General features: G+C 43.4%; 2 protein-coding genes across 3 annotated transcripts in view; one reads left to right on the top strand and one right to left on the bottom strand.

Moving 5' to 3' along the window:
• Nucleotides 1-18,909, bottom strand: part of LOC146829185 (uncharacterized) — a 64,466-nt gene extending 45,557 nt beyond the window's left edge. The window contains exon 1 of the mRNA XM_085607828.1: nucleotides 17,331-18,909. Within this exon, the coding sequence (XP_085463954.1) occupies nucleotides 17,699-18,640 (942 nt within the window). The 5' untranslated portion in view covers nucleotides 18,641-18,909 and the 3' untranslated portion in view covers nucleotides 17,331-17,698. The remainder of the gene's footprint in view (nucleotides 1-17,330) is intronic.
• SH3BGRL (SH3 domain binding glutamate rich protein like) overlaps nucleotides 1-20,862 on the top strand; it is a 266,619-nt gene that overhangs the window by 241,656 nt on the left and 4,101 nt on the right. The window contains exon 3 of one of the 2 annotated variants that reach the window (XM_085607829.1): nucleotides 12,240-12,320. The exons of the other annotated variant lie outside the window; for it this stretch is intronic. Within the exon in view, the coding sequence (XP_085463955.1) occupies nucleotides 12,240-12,320 (81 nt within the window). The remainder of the gene's footprint in view (nucleotides 1-12,239; nucleotides 12,321-20,862) is intronic. 2 annotated transcript variants of the gene reach the window in all.

Genomic DNA, 20,862 nt, shown 5'->3' with positions numbered 1-20,862 from the left:
TTGCATCTACTGTAATGATGCTTTGAACCCCATAAGTGAATGGTTTAATGGCAGGAGCATTTACAATCAAATCTTTTACTGACATGAAGGCATTTTGAGTAGCGATTGACCAATCAAATCTAGCATGTTTCTTTAATATATCTCTATGGGGTTGTACCATCAAGGCATACCCTTGAACGAAGCGAGCATAGTATTCACTCAAACCTAGAAATGCTCTTAAGGAATCTTTATCGGTAGGGGGTGGAGCACATTTAATGGCATCCAGAAGAGCAGTTTTAGGCTAGATACCAGATGCTGATAAATTATGACCTAAATAGTCAACATCATGAGACAGAAATTTGCATTTATGCATGTTGACGGTCATGCCATGTGTATGTAAAATGTTCAAAACTTTCTTTAAAAGAACATACTGTTGTTCTACACTCTCAGAATGAACAAGGATATCATCTTGAAAAGCTTGAATGCCAGGACAGTCACCAAACATTTTGTCCATTAATCTTTGAAATATACTAGCAGCAGATGCTAGTCCGAATGGGAGTATTTTTTTACATTTTATACATGTAAACTCCAAATGGGGTAACAAATGTAGTGAGTGGTTGCGATTCAATCGATAAAGGAATTTGATGGTATGCTGAACGTAAGTCAATTGTGTAGAAGAACTTACTACCACCTAATTTTGCCAATATATCATGGATTTTAGGAAGTGGATGAGCATCAACAACAATATTGCGATTCAGAACTCTTAAGTCTGCACATAAACGAATATCGCCAGAATGTTTTCGAGCGACTACAGCGGCACAAATCCATTCTGAAGAATCAACAGGACATATAATATCCTGAGAGCACAATGTGTCAAGGTGTTTCTTAAGATCGTCTCTAACAGAAAGAGGAACAGGACGTACTTTTTTAACCACAGGAGTTACATAATCTTTCAACTTAATTGTGTGTTCAAAGTTTTTAACAAGTCCTACATTATCATTGAACACATTTTTGTACTCCTTAAACAATAAGTTTAAAGTGGAATCTTGTGTCATGTTGTCAGAAATGAACATTACAGGAAAATCACCTAAAACAACAGGTTCAGGATGTCCTGGTTTGAGTAGAATACCTAAACTAGCTTGGTCCCGCCACCTTAAAATGTCTCTGCCATTTACAGCTACATAAATTTTAGTGTGAATCATTCGATTTTTGAAGTCAATCGTGTCATTAAAAAAACCTAGCATAATGATATCATATCCACCAAATGCTTTAGGATTAACATCAGTGGACAATAACTTAGGCCATAAGCTGTAAAAAAAATTCTCATCCAAAATAGTAATTGGCGAACCCGAGTCCGCCATTACATCGACAGCAACAGGACCAATTAATATACTACAATTAGGTCCTTTAACAGCACTACCATCCAAAGCGTTGACCTCAACAGATAAAGAAGCCACATTAAAAGCTTCACAAATTTCATCTTCTGTATATACAAAGTTAACTTTAATTTGTCTTTTGGTGCTTTGCAAACCGTAAAAAAATGACCAACTTTTTTACAATTATTACATCTTTTCCCTAGAGCGGGGCAATTAGGATTATTGCCAACATGAAATTTTGAGCCGCACCTGTAACAGAAAATGTTATTTTTACGGTCAACATATTTTCTATCTTTATAACGAGCATTGACAGCACTAATGTTACATTTATTAGAGTCATTCGTAGATAAAGACATAACACTACTGGTAGGATTCGTTGCTGAAGATTCTGCAATAATTGTTTGTGAGGTGACAGAACATTCTATACTTCGTGCAATGACCATAACTTCATCAAGTGTAGGATTCTTGCAAGTCAAAATACGTTCTTGAATCTTTTTGTTGTAACAATTGAAAACCAGCTGATCTCGGAGTGCAGTGTCAAGGTAAGGACCATAATCACATTTTGTAGCAAGAACTCTGAGGGTGGCAAGATAATCCTCAATAGATTCTTCTGGTAACTGTCTACGTTTCACAAAAACATGACGTTCCACCATAATGGATGGTTCATCTTTAAATTGTTTCCCAAGACGCGCTAAAGCTTCAGTGAAGACATTCCATGAATCATCTGAGGTCGAACTTTGCACAATTGGTAGACTATCGAAAAGTTGCTGACCTGCATCTCCAAGATGATTAAATAAAATCGCTCTCTTGCTGGAAGGAGAATAATCCAAGGCATCTATAGCTTCTAAATAGTTCGTAAAAACTCTTAACCACTTATGCCATGGTGTGGGTGGCTTGCCAGGAACTTTCAAGAAACACGGTGGTGCTAAAATACTATTGTTGGAGTTATCCATGTTTAAAATGAAATGTATGTAAAAAAAAAATTTTTGTATATATATATGTAACACCTTTTATTTTAAAGTGTCCCAAAAAAAATATTGTTTATATGTAGTTCCTTCTTTTTTGTAGAAAAAGATCGAATTTGCACAAACAACTAACTCGGTGTGAAGATCGTTAAGTTGCTTTCAAATAGCGCGTATCTGCTATTGCTGTGGAGGTAATACTTCCCAATCTTTCAAAATCGCTGCCCAAAACGTGCTGACATCATCGCATTGTGAAACGCTTGATGTCATCCGCACGCATAGAAGAGATGCCAGATGAAGGAGCGCGGGGCAGAACGGGTGCCGGAATGCTTGCGCGTTTGAAAGAAAGCAGAGCGCGACTTTGCATCGGTAAGAAAACTATAGTTGCGAGGCACCAAACAAAGTCCATAAAGAGTAAACAGTACTTACACGGCCTCGATTAGCATTAAAACATCAATTTCATTAAAATTTCTCGAATTACTGACGATCTTCCAAGGTCAGTGGGTCACAATGTCCTCTTAAAAAAAATATGCGTGGTTTCAGATCATCAATCCTATCCAAGCGTCGCCAATTAATGTAGTAGTATCCTCACGATAAAGATTCAATCAATCCAAAGAAAAGAGATATAGTTGAAGCAGGTAGTTTATTCCATGAGGAAAACCCACGACTGATCGCAGTAAAATACAAGAGGCATCTGAATACTACAGTTTACATTCCAGAACCTAGTGATGTCAAGTAATTGAAATATACACAGAGCCTTAAAGATACATTACTGCAATAATGGTAAATTCTTATATACTACATTACTACAGGTGGAGGGTATTGTTTATGATGGTCATGTTGGTAGTGTGCGTTATTGGTAGTGGTGTGCGTTGTGTTCTTTTAATGTGACAATGCAAGTACATAGAGAAATTATATCTCCATTTGATAGTACATTAAAGCTGGAGCTATTGCCTCTACTAGTGGTTAGTGGTGTTGGTAATGGAGTATTGGTGGTAGTAGTGCTGGGTGTGGTATTTCCTGTGGCGGTATTAGTGGTGTGGTATTGATGATCGTATTGGTATTGTTGTGGTAATATTGTGATATTGGTAGTCCCTTCTGCTGTGAAATAGATTGATTTCTGTATACAGTTGATGTATGAGAGAAATAAATTAATTTGACATAAAAGGCCATTGTTGAGTGTACTTTTTAGGTGTACAATAGTTCCTCAGGCACTCCATAGGAAGTGACATGATGCACCACAGAGCCAATACATTGAAGGGAGAAAGAAATACTCCTCCTGGCTGATCTATGCTGAGTCACAATGGCTCGGGCCAGAAGAAGAAATGGACAGATCCAAATAAGCTAATGGTTCAAAGGGGAGGACCCCAAAGTACATGGTATGTACATTTTAAGAGATAGCCGTCTACTCTGGCCTAATGGCTCTGCATCAGCATAATTCGCAAAATAGCATTGAGGCGCTACATATACCCTTAGCACAGCATGTTAAATAGAGGGAAGTTTTTGCAGAATAATCTGCGGACAGTCAAGGGCACGCTTCCATGGGCTATTGTTAAAAAAAAAAAAAAGAAAACGGTGAAACGCGCATTTATAAGAGTTAAGATTTAAATCTATAATATTCTGATTATCATCACAGGAACTGGGCCATAATCTGCAAACAGACCTGACTGCCTTTTCCCTTCCAAGATTCCCACGCTCTGTATGGCTTGTGGTCATTAAAACTAAGCTGTCCTTAGACTTGGAACACACATGGCTCGAATCTGACGCACGTAAGTACATAAAACCATGCAACCGTCACAAAGGTGGAGTTTGCACTGTCAGCGTGAAGGCTCGGAGTACGATGCTTACTGAAGATTAATAGGTAAAGCAACTTCTGTAGTATGCAGTGTGCAGCAGTAATGTTTGTGACCTTATAGGAAAAGCGCAGTGTCAGACCCGTGAATGAATACATCAGATTGGTTTCTCGAGTAGTGTGATTTTACCATTCACTTGGATGCACTTAAGAGCTGTAAAATGCATAGACGCCACCTGCTGTACTTCCCATAGTCTTTCATTTGCGACCTTGCAAGCATGAATAGCAAAACGTGGGACTTCCGGGCCTCCGTCTTACCCTGGTGATGATAAAACCTCACAAAAGGCCTAGCCATTTTGCCTAGCCATGTTGTCCTGTCCCATGTTTAAGCAGCATTGGCAAAGGCCAGCTGTTTTCGTGTTCCTTAAGGGAAAATGTGCCCCTGTTTCTTTAGCGCATTATTCAAATCAAAGGCCAAGATGCTTTTCTCAGGTGGCACAGTAGAGGATGCCGAGCACGTGATAAAGATTGGGTAGACATTGTTAACCTCTCAACAAACTGAATCCTAGGCCTATATCCGATGCTTTTATTTATGTATAATCATTGCCAGGTGAGGCATAGATGTCTGTACATTGTGTGTTACGTTGACGTCTCCGTCATTGCAAACGAATAGCATTCCTCAGATAATGTTTGATGCCAAATAAACTAATGCAAACTAGTAGCTGTTCGGTCCATCTGTGGCAGGGCACTGGGTGCCTCTAGGGCCTGTTGTAAGGGCCTGAATATTGTCCTCATCCCGGATGTCACTACACATCCAGCCAGGAAGTATTATTGGGGTTCAGCGCCGTTTTTCAAAGAATAAACTGTGCCCTTGTCAGCAGTGTCCAAAATAAAGATGAGTGGGTCAAGGGGACTCTTAGTATCTTAACCAGAAACATTCTAAAGTGATAACGAAGCACGGGCGCTGCTCCGCTTGTCTCTGTAGGAGAGTAGCTTGCCCCACAATTGCCTATTCTGTGCTCGTTCATTCTGATAGATGGCTGGGCGGGGGTCATTTTGTGGTGGTGGTCATGCTACCTGCGAGGGTGGCTTGTGCTGCTAAACTGTTTCATATGCGAAATTTATATTCAATGAGGGAGGGAATTTTGCACTGCTGTGTGTGTGTAACACTAACTCATGACACCCTATTTCTGTCTGCTATATACATTCAAGACTTGTGCCCTACTGATACCAGTTCGCACAGTAGCTCCACCAGCCACCTACACACACAAAAAGTTTTACTCACGCATCTACCCACTGACCGACCCTTCCACGTAACCATGCATACACAAATCTAGCCATCCTTACTCATTCATCGAACCACCCTCATCAGTCCAAACAGCCACACTCCTCCATCCATTCACACAACCCTGTGTCCATCATCCCAAGCAACAACCCATCAATACAAACATATACCCTCCATGATAAAACCCCATCAACATAACTCCAATCATCCATTTTCTTACGTCAACCCATCAACACTGTCATTCATCCTTCAACCCACAAGTGTATTGGAAGAAACACGCTATCCTACTTCCTACCATGAACCCATTGACACAACCACTCATTCATCCATACATCCAACCACTAATCCACTGAAAAAGTCATGCATCCGTCCTTCCACCTATTCACAAAAAGAGTAATCCCTCAAGCCAGGCGCACACCCAGTTATCCACCTTTACAAAAAGTCACCCATCCATCAACTTACTCTTGCACTTCCATACAGAAGCCAGCCATTGATTCAGGCTCCCACCGTGTAAGTAGTCACTCGCCGCTCATACAGCGGTATTAGCGCTTAGGCTCTCAGTACAAGCCTGGCCTTGTATAGTGTAAAAGGGAGAACGCAGGCTCTCCATTTTTTTTTTATATGCAAAGGTGGGGATCAGTATCCTGAATTATTGTGTGCCAAACCGCTCCTTTGTGTTAGTGTGTATGATAACGGAGCCCTTAATATTGAGGTGCATCTCTGCTGACCCTCCTGGGTTACTCTGTTTAGTGCTCTCACTGCGCCCAAAGTTTGTCTGGAAATGGAAAGAGTCATTTCCCATTAGTACCCGGAAGTGCTCACCTGCACAGAAAACCGCCCGTACTCTGATATGAAAGCAAACGGCCCTTCGATCTTCTGGTTCTGTGCAGAATCTTTCCCACATAGTCTCTGCCCAGGCTTTAACATTAAAATAAACATTACACTAAACATACAGCTGTTTGAAGTGAAAAGAAAAGGTCATCCCATTGTCGAAAAACGTATACAAGAGGTTTCGTAAAACAACTTTCAGTGCAAAAACCTTTATAACCTAAATGCATTGTCCCTGTGTTTACAAAAGTGAGCATTCGGTTTGTTTCTTCTTGCTGTTTCATGGAATGGCAGGGAGGCCTGGTGATCCCGAAATCCAGGTATTGGGGGCTAGCCGGTGCTCCGTTCAGAGACCAGTGAGAGGTGTCAGTTGAAGTATGGAAATGTATTTTGTGAAATTACTGTTTTCCTTACCCCGGAAGTGCGCGGTGCACTTAAGGCATAGTCCGTGTATGTGGGTAATGGGGCTGCTTTGCAGAGGTGGATGTGAGAAACACTGGTGTCATTGTTTACAGCATTGATGCCTGATTGCTCTTACGTTTTAGTGTGTGCGTTTGGATTTGTTTGTGTGTAAATGCTGTGGTTGGTGGCTGATGCCTGAAAGCTTGTGTGGCATCTTTTGCGGGTGGACTCTTAGTGAGGTTGCATGGTAGCCGGTGTTCCTTCATGTCCTGGAGTGTCTGCTACAACATGCCATGACAGATTGTGCTCATAACACCCCTGTAGTTTCTTTCATACTTATCATGAATGGTACCCGATGCTCAAGAATGTTTTGCCCTACTCAGCTGTGCCAACCCCTTTCTTCAGTGTGGCACTGAGGGTGGGCGGTCACAGGATAACGATGAGGCACTATAATCTCAGTTTAGTGGCGCTGATGGAAGGGGTAACCAGTGCTTAATTTAGGCCGGTGGTTACCGGTGCTTTATTGTCAACAGTAGTACTTATGACAACTTACTACATGGTGGCGCTGTTTGTCTAATTTTGTGATGAGCACAACTAGAGTTGTTGAACAATTCAGTTTACATTAAAATGACAAACACCCGACACTCGCTATAAGAATATCTTGTGCAGAAGGTATTAGTCATTGTTTATGTATATTAAGTCTGAATTGTCACACTTGTAGGGTGTGATGGTTAGTAGTTTTGTTGGTTCAGTCATTGGCAGCACTGGTTGGGGCAGTGGGTGGTGCACGCTGCATTGGCCTCCTGTCAAGGGCCCTGCCTCCTTTTTAGGTCTCGCCTGGCGTAAGACTGCGCAGACATGCGCAGTCTCGCTGGCGAGATTTAATGTTTTGGTTAGATTTCTCTAGTGGGCTTTAAGCCCCACCCCTCTTTTCCATTGGCTGGCGTCACCGTTTATGCTAAACGGTGGCCAGCCATTGGAAAAGAGCGTCTCGTGACGTACACTTTTCGCTTTTAGAGCCGTCCCAGATGGACTGGCTCGGTTCCTTTACGTCTGTGGTAAAAGGTTTTCTTATCTTTATGGAGCCATGTGTTTCAAACACATGGCCCCATAAAGACAAGAAAACCTTTCATGCGTGGCCTGCCGCTGCCAACAACCCTCCCCCTGGGAGGCCTGCTTCCCCGCCTTACCCCGTAACCCGACCTTTTGCTGCCCATCCTTACACCTCCCCCCAGTGCACCTCGGCGCTCCTTTGCCTCAGACCTTGTTTAAACGGCCACTACGTCAGTAAGCGGATAATTTGTCCCACAATATTCACCGTTTACCTCAAGTTGTGGCTGCAGTCCTGCGAGGGCCCCCTACAGTCACGCTACAGGGTGTCGCATGTGCGTGCACGGTTTCTGCAGACCGGAACTTGGTAGCGGAGCACGGCATCCTCTTCCTGGACAGCTTGAGTAGGGAGAAATTGGCGGCCCGCTGAGCGCCTCTATGTCCGCGGCGCTGCGGAGAGCGGAGTGAAGGAGCTGCAGCTGGGCCCAGAGGAGCCACCCATGCAGCGCCGCCGCTCGGCACCTTACATTAATGAGTTGAGGTGAGGGAGGGTGCACAGGCGGTGGATTTGCAGAGAGGGGACCCCAAGACTGGGCGGTTGGAGGGCAGGTAGGCTGCACGGCCGGGGCACGATTTACGTTGTAGAGAGGGCTGAGAGCAAGGACAGGGATACCATGTCGGGTTCTCTGCTGCAGGACGAGGTTTGGGTGTGCGACAGGCTGCCCAGTTCAGTGTTTGCGCCGCGGAGGCGCAAGTCTCTGCATTATGCCACTTCTATTTGGCATGTCGTTTTCAGTATGGATTCCCCATTGCCTCAAATATTTATCACCCCAGTTACAGCAATGCACTTCGCCCCCTTCGCATGTACAGCCCCATTAATATGCACCGCCCCTTCTCACAAATCTGCAGTATTGCCTCACCCATACATTAGTGCGTGCACTGGGTCCCAAACATGGTTGCAGTACTTCTTGAATGTACAGGGCCCTCAACCGCGGCGTCCCTTTTTCCCCTTAATAATCAATCCCTCGAAGACGTGCATGATCCCTTTAAGACGTGCACAACCTTGCACTGTGCTTGACATTGCCCTTCCCTCCTGTGTATTTTGCCTGTCAAGTAGGCATGATTCCAGTTTTGGTTGCATCGGCCTCTTTTTGCCGCCTTGGATTATTTTTCATATTTTTTTATCTGCAGCTTGGATCCAGCACCTGCATGTTAATCTTGCTGAAAATAGTCGGTTATGATGGGATACTTTTGAGTTTGGGATCGGGAGCCCCTCTCCCCCGAAAAGCTTTTGTTACAGTACTACCCCAACCTTTGGGACGTATCCCAAGATTTCTGAATGCAATACGTAAAGCTTACTCTGCCACCTTGCCAAATGCGTGTTTCCGGGTTATTCCTTATTGCCGCACTTAACAATTGGAGGACTAATATAGTGCTGCAGACACCATTTTATCTGCCACACAACACTCTCACTATATATTTGATCATCCTTCTTTTTCTGCTTCTGAATGTCCTATGTCTTCCAGACCTTGCTGATAGTTCAGCAGTCCGAGTGTAATGTGTTTAAACTAAGAGACACTATGGTGTATGTTATGTCAATTATTTGCGTATAGCACTCTCTCACCAATGGATTCTTGACACTATTTACTGATACATAAACAATTCAAGCCTATGAGCGTCAAAGAGAGTATTAAGTGAAATAACAGGCTTGGCTAAGTAGCCGTTTTTAGATTTTTTGGGAAGGACTTTTGGTTGATATAAGTTGTGGATTTTGGCCATTATAGAATTCCAGATGGCACAGGCTAATCTTCCTAAGCTGCGTCCACCCTTTCTGGTTTTGTGTGTGAATCTTAAATTGCGTGTTCGTATGTACTTTTCCCTTTTTTCAGAAACAAATTGAGTTGCTCATCCTCCCAAACGTTAAACAAGCATTGGCATAGCCAATAGGTCTCGCCTTTGGGACCTTATAAGTGTTTAGGTACGTAGCACATTATCTTGGGTGCCACAACATCTACTGTTACTTCACATGAGTGCGGTGTAAGCCCACAGAGTGAATACAACATGCGCTGCATAGGCCGTACCTATAAAAGCATTTGCAATGCAATAGGTCTCGCATTAATGCAAGTTTAAGCTATTGGCATTGTAAATGACAATGCCTTTTATTTATGTTTGAATAAAGAAACCAAAATAAAAGGCATTGTTATTTGCAAATTCAATAGCTCAAGCTCGCATAAATGCGAGACTTTTATTAAGTTAAAGCCATTTGCTTTGCTAATGGTATTATATAGCAAAGCAAATGGCTTTAACTTAATAAAAGGCGAGGCCTATTGCATTTTCAATGCTTGTTTCTTTAACCGATTATTCACTGAGTGATACTCCAAGGATGCGGACAATACAGGGAGGACTGATAGACGAGAGAGTGAAGTGGTGGGGGGGGGGGGGGGTGTTCCTCGGCCTATACTACTGAGTTGTTTAGTAAAAATACTTGGTCTCCGGGAGTAAGGAAAACGACATGTTTATGCAAATGAAAAAGGACAAAAGTAAATGTGCAGTAGGATTTCTATAACCAGTGACTCTGCGAAATGGATGAAACTCAAGTCTGAGGTGTAAATTATGTGCTGTAGGATTTCTATAACCAGTGACTCAGCGAAATGGATGAATCTCAAGTCTGAGGTGTAAAACATTTTCATAATGGAGGAATTTATAAAAAAATATATAACTGTCGCGTCAAGGCATACATAGCATTTTTGTAAAGACAGAATCACAACTTTTGAACTGCTGCGTTATTTTTTGTAGTCAAATAAATTGTCAAATTCTTTACACCCGGGTAATTGGTTTGAACAGTGCCTCTGTGAGCTGATTGTACATTTCTTATTCAGTATATTATGACTGTCTCTCTTGCCTTCTAACCAACCTAGTATAATGAGTGCTTAGGAGGCCGGGTGGAGGCGCTGTATACATTGTGGTACGGTAGCAGTTTGTCTCTGTGTTAGGCGCATCAGGAAGCCAGGCCTACACTGACGCACTACCATTATGATAAGATATGGCTCAAGTTGACGGAGTGTAGCGTGTATATACTACAAGAATGAGGCCAGTCCTGTTATTTTGTTTCACAGTGCCATACATGGGTTTCATCTCAGAGTGTGAGGTGGCCACTTTGCAGCTTATTGTCTTTGCTCAAAGAGTTTGAGGCCTGAATCCCATCCTCGTCGCCAAGTTTGTTGAGAAGGATACTCGTACCCAATACGTTTGACACGTAGATTTATTGTATAAACAGCACCACCTAGATACACGTCTGCCAACAGCTCCCACCAAGCTCTCAACTGTCTGCACAGAACTCTCCCCGGCACGGACCCAGACTCTAGAACATCTATCGAGTCAACTAGGGTCCGTGCCCAAACAAGTTTACATTTAAAAGCGCTCCGCACCTATGCTGCGCGCTACAATAAACACAACACTGTTCACTGTGGGATTTGAAGTACATGCTTGTGTATTCATTACTTTCATGTACTCTTGCATAGCTGTATGTATGGGCCGAAAACATCTACAATTAAAATATTCAGGGAATATTGATATACATTTAGTTCAAATAGAAAGGTTTGGTTGCTTTGTAATAATGGGGATCAGGACATTGCAGAGCTGATTCACACGGGTATCTATCTCTGAGTGCGCAAGAGAGTGCTCCTATAGTACCAGTGTCCTGTTCCTGTGCTTACAAATGCTTTGGTGAATTGCCCGCTGCGCGTGTAGCGCAGTGAGAAGCGTGAGGGGGGCCACTGTACTCTTGTTAAATTCAATGGAAGCGTGGATACATCCGCAGACCTGGCGAACTACATGAGCCACAAGAGACTGGGGCAGAGCAGTAGTTACCGAACAGTTGGCTGAAAACTGCTCTTTCTCTTACACATAAACCCACCGTGATTAATTTGAGCTGCTAGTTGCCGGTGGGCCCCACCAGCACTCATTTTGGGGAGCGGCACTTATTTTTTCACATCCGACATTTCAAGAGAGCAAGAGAATGAAAACGGATATAGGGGGGAAAAAGGAGGAAGAGAAAGACGAAAAATCCGTCCCAAAGAGAGGAGCCATGGACCTGCACGAGTGAGATTAAGGGGCAGGGGGTGTCTGGTGGTGCATTAGAGAGTCATGAGGTGGTTTGAAGCACAGCTTTGGGCACCGGCACTAATTACTTTTCAAATTAAGCACTACGCACAAAACACAGGGGCTGATGAAACCTCTCCTCCCCGTTGAAATTACCTTCACGTCTAACACATTAACTGTCCAGTTGCGAACTCTCGTCTCCTCTGTGGATGGGGTACCTAACCTCGGAGCTGCCCGGGTGCTGCAGAATTGCTTCTCAGCGGTCAGTAGCCTACATATTGAAATCAACCGCTGCTATTCCGGCGGAGCAAGAGAAAACCTGACCGCCCTTCACAGGGCCAGAGTCCGGCTGTATTTCATTTTATACAAGAAACAATGGCAATATGTAACTTTAACCCAGTATCAGCCGGGATAGTTGCTAACCATGGCTTTCTCTCTTCCCTCCCTTTTTCACAATCTCTCAGGATTATAACGCGTTCTTCGAAGCCCGGGAAAACAATGGAGTCTACGCGTTTTTAGGACTGACCGCCCCGCCTGGCTCAAAGGTACGTGCTTTGCTTAAAAACATTACAACAGGGATGTTTGTTTTCACGCCCTTGTATTCATATCACTGTTTGCTTGAAGATTTGCATAGGAGGCAGATAAGGAAAAGATGAGAGAATTTAACACTCCCACACAGAGGCAACACCCTCGTCGGACTCTATTCAGATGCTTTTCACCAAGGAGTTTTTGTGACCATGAGGTCGAACACAGGCCCCTGCAGTGGCTGCTTTAGTCCACTGAGCCACCAGACCCGGCAACCTTAACTGCCACCCTCACTACGTACTACTCAGGACCTATCTAATGATGTCACAGCTGCCTTGAGAACACGAATGCTGAAGCCCAGGCAGCTCAAGGTTAGGTGGGTGTGAGAGCATGGCCTGCAGTAAGGCCAGCACTTGCACTGCGTGCAAGAAATATGTGCACAGCAGGCTTTGGGAGAAAGGCTGCTTCGGCAGGGTGGGGCCGAGCACCAGCTCCTGCTCCCAGAGTGTACCGAGCACAGTCAAATGTCCAGCCCAGCGGGCCTATGGGAAGGGAGTGCTGAACCCTGGCTGTGCACCAAAAGGCCACCAAGCATTGTAAAGCATTTTTTTTTTTTTTTTTTTTTAAGTTTGAGTTTATTGAAGAAATAAGAAGGGAAGGAGAAGGGAGGGGAAAGGGGGTATAATCATCATGGTATGCATATACAAACAATTAGCATTTCAATAAAAATTCTCAATTAAAGCAAAAATAACAAGCATGAGGTTTATATGAACAGAACCTACGTGTAGGAACGAAAAATACTGTATAATGTAGTAGAACGCAATATCATAGTAAAAAGGCATTAAGGAAACAAGAAAATCATGGCGGCTTGCGTACCTCAACTGTTTCAGGGTCTGGAGAGGCATGTGCTGGAGCAAAGGAGGAGAGATAAGATACCAAAGGGAGCCAAATCAGATCGCGCTTAATTGCTAGGGAAACGGGAGATACGTAATTGGTGTCTAGGCGGTGATGGAAGCAGACTGCATTCCACCAAGATTGATAGGAAACCTTTGCAGCCTGCTTCCAATTAGAAGTAATGGTATGGAAAGCCACAGCAACTAGGAGATCAAGTAGTAAATAATGGGAAGGAGATTGCGGAAGAAACGGTGATAGGGAACCTAGAAAAACTTGTAAAGGGGAGAAGGGAATTTGAAGATGGAATATTTTTTGTATTTGCGTCCAAATTAGGTGCCAGAACTTGGAAATAGGAGGGCATTCAAACAACATGTGTTTGAGATCAGCAACGGGACAGGAACAGGACCAACAAATAGATGTTGTGTCAGACGAAAAACGGGATAAAGCATGTGGAGTACATAAAGTTCTGTTATAGATAAAATATAAGGTTTGGGTAGTATTAGCAGCTCTAGAGGTTTTATGAAGTTTAGTCCATATTTTGTCCCAGAAAGGTATTGGCCAATCCTGAGAAAAATCCAATTCCCATGCAATCTCGATTTTAGACTTTAGTCTGTCAGTGGCGTATCGGAAAGAGTTATAAATAGCAGAGGCTGAGGGAGACGCATTCAATAATAGAGAAGTAGCTTTGCGGGCCAAAGGAATATTGGTAGAAGGTTCCAAGGAGCGAAGATATACGATCAGGACTGGGAGAAGGGTGTTGTATTGCAATCGAGCAGAAGAGGGTAGGGAGAAAGAGGATTTAAGTTCCTGGAATGAGAGAGGAATATCTTGGGAAATTAATTGAGAGATCCAACACAATCCTCTAGAATGCCAAGTCTTCCAGAATATGGTACGATTACGAATTTTAAAAAGAGAATTATGCCATATCGGTTGTTCGTGAATAGAAAGAAGGGAGGGATAAGATGATATTAGGTAAGGGAGAAGGAGAGTACGGGAATGAGAAATAATAGGTGTGCGAAAGCGAATTAAAGAAGACGTGAAGGATAAGAATTCGCGAAAAGTAAAGGGGGACAGGAAGGAAGATTCCATACTTAGCCAGACAGGCGGATAGAGCGGAAGATCGGAAGAGAACCAACGGGTCGATTGTTTCAAAGAGAAAGCTCGGTGGTATTCTCTAAAATCCGGAAAGCGTACACCAGACTGGGCCTTATCTTTGCGCAATGAAGCCAAAGCTATCCGAGAACGCTTGCCATTCCATAAGAATTTCAGCAACAAGGAATCAATCCGTTTAAAGAAGGAAACTGGAATGTGCACTGGAAGCATGGAAATGGTATAGAGAAGAAGAGGGGATAACATCATTTTTATAGAATTGAGCCGACCCCACCAGGACAGAAAGAGCGGGTGCCAACGTTGAATAGCTGTGTCCATTTTCTTGAAGACATAATCAAAATTAAATTTGAGCATATCAGACAAGAGAGGAGCAAACCAAACACCCAAATATTTGATCTTAGAAGGTTGCCATGAGAAACCGGTTTGGGAAAAAAGATGTTTTTGACAACTAGGGTTTAGAGGTAAAATCTCACATTTATCAGCATTTAGGCGATAACCAGAAACCGCGGAGAAGGAAGACACCTGCTGGAGAAAAGAGGGAATAGAGGAAACAGGATCAGAGCAGTAAAAAAGAATATCGTCAGCATAGACCGAGAGTTTAACCTGACGCGAACCAAATTTAAAACCAGAAATACTGTTGTCCAGACGAATTTTGGTAAGAAAGGGTTCCAAGGCTAAAACAAAAAGTAGGGGGGATAGAGGACAACCTTGTCGCACTCCTCTGTGCAGCGAGAAATAATCCGAGATCAACCCATTGACAAAAATGGAAGCCTGCGGATTAGAATAAAGTAAAGAAATAATAGAGATGAATTTGGAAGAAAAGCCGATCCAGCGTAAGGTCTGAAACATAAAATCCCATCCAATCCTGTCAAAGGCTTTCTCCGCGTCTAAAGATATAGCCGCGAAGGGAAGTGACAGTGAGGGAGCCTTGCTAAGTATATTAAGAAAAACACGGGAGTTATCAGAAGAGAGACGGCCCTTAACAAAACCTGATTGTTCAGGGCCAATGAGGTCGGGTAAAAGGGGATCCATGCGCAATGCCAGAATTTTAGCCAAAATTTTGTAATCCGTATTGACCAGGGAAATTGGTCTGTAATTTTTGCACAACGAATGATCCTTATCTTCTTTGGGGATTAAACAGATTAGAGCCTGTTGGAAAGAGCCGCTGGAAGAACCCGCTGCAAGGAAGGATTGGAATAGTAGTAACAGTTTAGGGAGAAGTAGAGAGGCAAAGTGGCTATAGAATTCAATAGTGAACCCATCAGGGCCTGGAGACTTACCGTGCCGTAATTTAGAAATAGCATGGGAAATTTCAGAGAGCGAAATGTCCTGTTCTAGGGCAGCAAAATCAACGGAAGAGGCCGGGGGAGAGGGAAGCGAGTGAAAATATGAAAGAAGATCTGTAGACTCCGGGATGTGCTCGGGGGTGTAAAGATTATCATAAAATTTAACAAATTCAGAAAGAATGTCCTTATCTTTAAAGTAAGAGTGCCCAGTGGAAGTCTTAATGGATTCAATCTTTGTACGCTCCTTTTTTATCTTTAAGTAATTGGCCAAAAGTCTCCCCATTTTGTTTTTACCCCCATAATACCTGGAATTACATTTTAGCAAAAGGTTAGAAGCGGCATTAGTTGTAAACCTATTGAAGGAAATTTTCGCGTCAATAAGCTTTTTAAGAGAAATCTCAGAATTAAAGGCGTGAAAATCAAGCTCTAAATTCTTAATATTAGCTAAAATGCGTTCGGACTTGGCTTCTCGAAGTCTCTTTTGTCGGGCTACAAAATTAATAATAAAACCCCTAGAGGCTGCTTTAAAAGAATCCCAAACAGTAACAAAAGAGGAGTCAGGGGTATGATTGAGAAGGAAAAATTCAGTGGCAAAGGTAGTAAAATCAGAACAGAAAGTAGGTTCCAAAAGCAAAGCATTATTGAAACGCCATCTGCCAGAGTGAGGGGAGAAAGGAATTAGGTCAAGGTCCACATGAATCGGAGCATGGTCCGAGATTAGGATGGAACCAATATCAGAGCGTATGGCGTGCTGGGATAGGGATTTACTAAGGAAAATATGATCAATGCGGGATTGTGATTGATGTGGAGGAGAGTAAAAACTGTACTCCCGAAGATCAGGATTACACAATCTCCAAATATCTACCAAGGCATTATTTTGAAAGGTGTTGACAAATTGAGAGTGCATTCTAGAGGGGATAAATTTAACCTTGGAATGACGATCGAGGAAGGGATCAACAATTTGGTTACAATCTCCCCCGAGAAGTATATAATCTCCAGAAAAGGAGGACAGCTTAGTGGAAATAGAGGGCCAAAATAACCTGTCAATCCCAGTTGGGGCATACACATTAAAAAGAGTGATAGGAATATTATCTATGAGCAGTGTAACAATAACCCATCGACCATCAACATCACATTCATGAGAAATTGAGGAAACTTTCAACTTTTTATGTAATAAAATCACAACACCATTTTTCTTAGAAACTGTGGGGGAGCAAAAAACATGACCCACCCAATAACGCTTGAGTTTCAGAGCCTCCGTTTCAGAGAGATGAGTCTCCTGAAGGAGGGCAACATCAGATTTAAGTCTCGCTAAATGTGATAAAACCCTTTGCCTTTTAATGGGGTTGATTAAACCCTTAACGTTCCATGATGTAACACGGAATGGAATAGCAAAGAAAAACAGCTAATAGCAACATGCTTATTATTACAGAGAAAATAACTAGAGAAAACTGAGAGAATTGTAACAGATTGATGAAGGAGAGAGGGCAGAAGGAAAGAAAGCAAAGAGGAAGGAAAGGAAAGGAAAGAAGGAAGGAAGGAAGGAAGGAACCACTGAGAATATAATACTGAATCAAAGGTAAGGAAAGAGCAAAAAAAGGGGAAATGGGAGGGGAAAGAGAATGAAAGGAGAGAGGAAAAAGCAAATGGTAAGAGATCAAATGTAGGAGAAAGGACAGAAACAAAAACCAACAAAAAGACAGTACATGTTCGAAACGAACGACTGAAAAACATACTTACGGAACGAAAAACTCAAGAACAAGAATGGGGTGATGGCGCCAGGAGACAGCGACGACGACATCCAGAACAAAACATCGAACCTCAAATACCATGAGACCAAGAACGCAGCATATAGAAAACAGCATAGCACATCGGGGTAGAAGGGAGGAAGAAGATATCTGTAAAAACAAAGAGAAATATACAAATAAAGGGGAAGACGCGTCACAGGGAAACAAGAAACAATAAACTACAATTGAACTACAAAGGAGACACATGAGAGTGATACGACTGCTGGAAGAAGAGACAATAGGGGATTCACAACATCAGCAATAATGAAAAGACAACAGAATCATAACACAACAAATTCCAAGAAAAAATAGTAGGACCGGTCAACCAGGTCTGGAAGTATCCATAACATCTGGGCGTTGCCGTTGGAGAAACGCCTGCAAAGCTGCGGGGTCTTCATATGTGGTTGTTCTGTCCTTATATGTGACCTTGAAGAGACAAGGATGTAGTAAACCATATCTAGCATTCAGGGCCCGTAGTTGAGGTCGCATGTCCAAGAACTTCTTCCTACGATCTGCAGTGGCCTTGGAGACATCTTGCGAAAGATAGAGGCGGTGACCTTCCCACACAATTTGCTTCTTGAGCTTGGCAGCTGAAAGGACCTGTAGTAGGTCAGTGAATTGTAGGAAAAGCATAATGACGCCTCTAGGCTTACTAGCGACCTTTGGACCAAGGCGATGAGCCCTTTGGATGTTGACGGAAGTTAAGGCCGGAGCATCTAAAATCTTGGCAAGAAAGGATTGGAAGAAGACGGTGGGGTTTGGCCCTTCTGTAAGTTCTGGAAGACCATAAAGGCGTAGGTTGTTCCTACGATTTCTATTTTCCAAATCCTCTGTCTGACGTTTGAGCAGAAGAATCTCCGCCTCCATTGACGGTATGTGGGAACAAGAGGATTGCAAAGAGTCTGTAGAGGTTTCCAAAGTTTGAACACGTGACTCTAGAGTCGACCATTTTTCCTGCATAGCCTGCATGTTCTTTGTGGTTGCCTCCATAAAGGGTTTGAAAGCTCGAAGTTCTTCCAAAATGAGATCCATGGAAGCGGATGAGGAATTACTCCCCGGGGATGGTGGGTCTTTCTTCAGGCGCTTAGAGGAAGCTAGAGAGGACGGCAGTTTCCCTTTGTTGCGCGCTTTTGGGATGGCGCCTCGTATTAAATCTGACTTCGATGTCGCGGCGTCCACCATGTCCCGAGGAGGAGAATCTGAGTCCGAGTCCACAGGCAACTGAGAAGAAGCAGCCAGCTCTAAATTCCGAAGTTTTCCCATGAGGGGTCTGGGAGTCAATAAAAGGAAAGCAGTAGGTCAATGCTGAAAATGCAAGGGACCTGAATCCAAGGAAGGCAGGTGAACGTGAATGACAAAATAAAATCACCACAAGACGAAGCAGAGCTGAGTTGAGGCAAAAACAAGCATGGTCATGCAAAGGAAGAAAGAGATAACAGATGTATGAGAGGAAACACAGTTGTGTCCCTGTAAGACGTCTCCCCTCAACAGGTATCCCTCCAATCGAACATTATACAAAAAGAGATGCTTGAAGACATAAAAAAATCGAAGATAAGATCCATAAGTTCATCCATGGGTGCAAATTTGAATGAGAAAACCCACTCCACATGAAGGTGTTAACACCGTACAGAATCGGCGTTTTGCTGTCTTGAGAAGCGACAAATGGAGTTTCTTGAAGATGCACGATGTTTCAGTGGAGCATTTCTCTGGCTAGCCACATATCAAGCAGCCCGTGAGCGCAAGCTCGTCGCGCTGGTTCGGGGGGCAACATTCCAACGCCGCCATATTCATTGGGCGTTTAGCCATATCCCCCCAATAACTGGAAGATTAACAAAGCAAAAAGCAAGCCTTTGAAAAAGAAACAGTCTCAATTTAAAAGAAGAATTAAACTCTGACGCACAGAGGCACTTGGGCAGTAGATGGCAGCAAAGCCCTTGTGAGCAGGGAAAAGAAAGTCAATTATGAGCTTCCTGAAGACTGTAGAAACATTCTTAGCATCGATAAGAGCGAGCTGCATGAGGAAATGAATTTCACTATTACAGGTAAAGCGCAATTATTATGCAAGAAACCAGGCAGAGGGAAGTTGTGGGCTTCAATAAATTAATATTAAGTATTTGTCAGTCAGCTGGTGTGCAAGACATAGGCATAGTATGTAGAAGCCTCCCCATAAGCAATATGAAGTAAAATTCCTCACAGAATGTGGGTTAAAATGGCGGCCGCTCTTGTGACGAGATAGCTCAGAGGTGCTTGACAAGAAAAAACGCCCCTTACATGCTGCTGCCGCTTCCCTCAGTTATAGCAAGGTGTGCAGCTTCATTTCCGCCAGGAAAGCTCGATCTTTGAGGTCCGAGCGTCGCCCCGGAAACGCGCTATGTCGGCCGTTTCCTCCCGCGATTCGGGAGAGTTAGGGATAAACCGCCATCTTCTACTGGCGCTGGCCACGCCCCCCCATTGTAAAGCATTTTAAAGGCCATTTCCAGTGGGCTCCAAGTCCCTGAGCAAAGAGCTTTCTGGGCACAGCTGAAGACTATGATCTGCATCCGAAAGGCTGAGGGCCGCAAGGGTGCTGAGCTGATTCAGACATATCATTAAATATGTCAGTTAACATCTGTGTAGTGTGTGTAGCCACAAACCGAGCATGGCAGTTTGGGAGTTAAGGTTGTTTCACTGACTTACCTGTCAAAGGTAGTGTTTTTTGTTGTAGGCACTACTCTTGACAGCTCATGTTTTGCCTGGTAGCATTACAAAACGTCTACAAAGTCAACTTTAACAAAAGCTTAGCTAAAGGTTTTTGAGTGATTTTAAAATGACTTAAGATGAGATACCAAGGACCATTACCCTGTGCTTGGAAGTGGTGTTACCTTCTCACGTTCTAGAGTCCGCCTAAAGCAACTGCTGTACAGGCGACCCTTTCTGACAGCACGACTTGCAGATGCTCATCTGGAGGGATTCTTCTTTTACATCAAGAATGCGTTAAACGTAACAACCCTGTATACACATCAGAAAAGGACAACAGAGAGAGATGAGCCTGGGAGTGAAGTGGGCAGTAGGTCTCATAAACGCACAGTGGCAGCCAGCTGCCTTCCAGCTCTTCCCGTCCAGCCTTCAGAAGCCTCGCCCCTTGGACAGCAAATGTTTCACTAAAAACCTGAAACGATTAATATTCTGTTGTGCTTGGATGCAAGTGGATTTTATTGATATTGTTATTAAAATGAACAGCGTGGCAAACTATCAGATCAGGAAAGTCTGCCTTGTTACATTTCCCTTAATGTATTTCAGGTGGGTAAAAGGGCAGGGGGTACCCAGGGATCAATGTCACAGGTGGTGAGGGAACAGGGGGCACATGGCATGGACATGGAAGGGGGGGGGGGGACAGCAGTGTCTGCATGTGCAGATTTTGCGGGTTGTGAGAAGGCGTGGGCGATGAGAGCAGAGGGTGTGACTGGGTCTGGGGGAATATGGAGAGAGAGGCACGCGGGCACAGA

Source organism: Triturus cristatus, chromosome 5_2 (genome assembly GCF_964204655.1).
Source record: "Triturus cristatus chromosome 5_2, aTriCri1.1, whole genome shotgun sequence".
NCBI lineage: Eukaryota > Metazoa > Chordata > Amphibia > Caudata > Salamandridae > Triturus > Triturus cristatus.
Note: the sequence above shows the minus strand (reverse complement) of the source record. Positions and strands in the feature narration are given on the sequence as shown.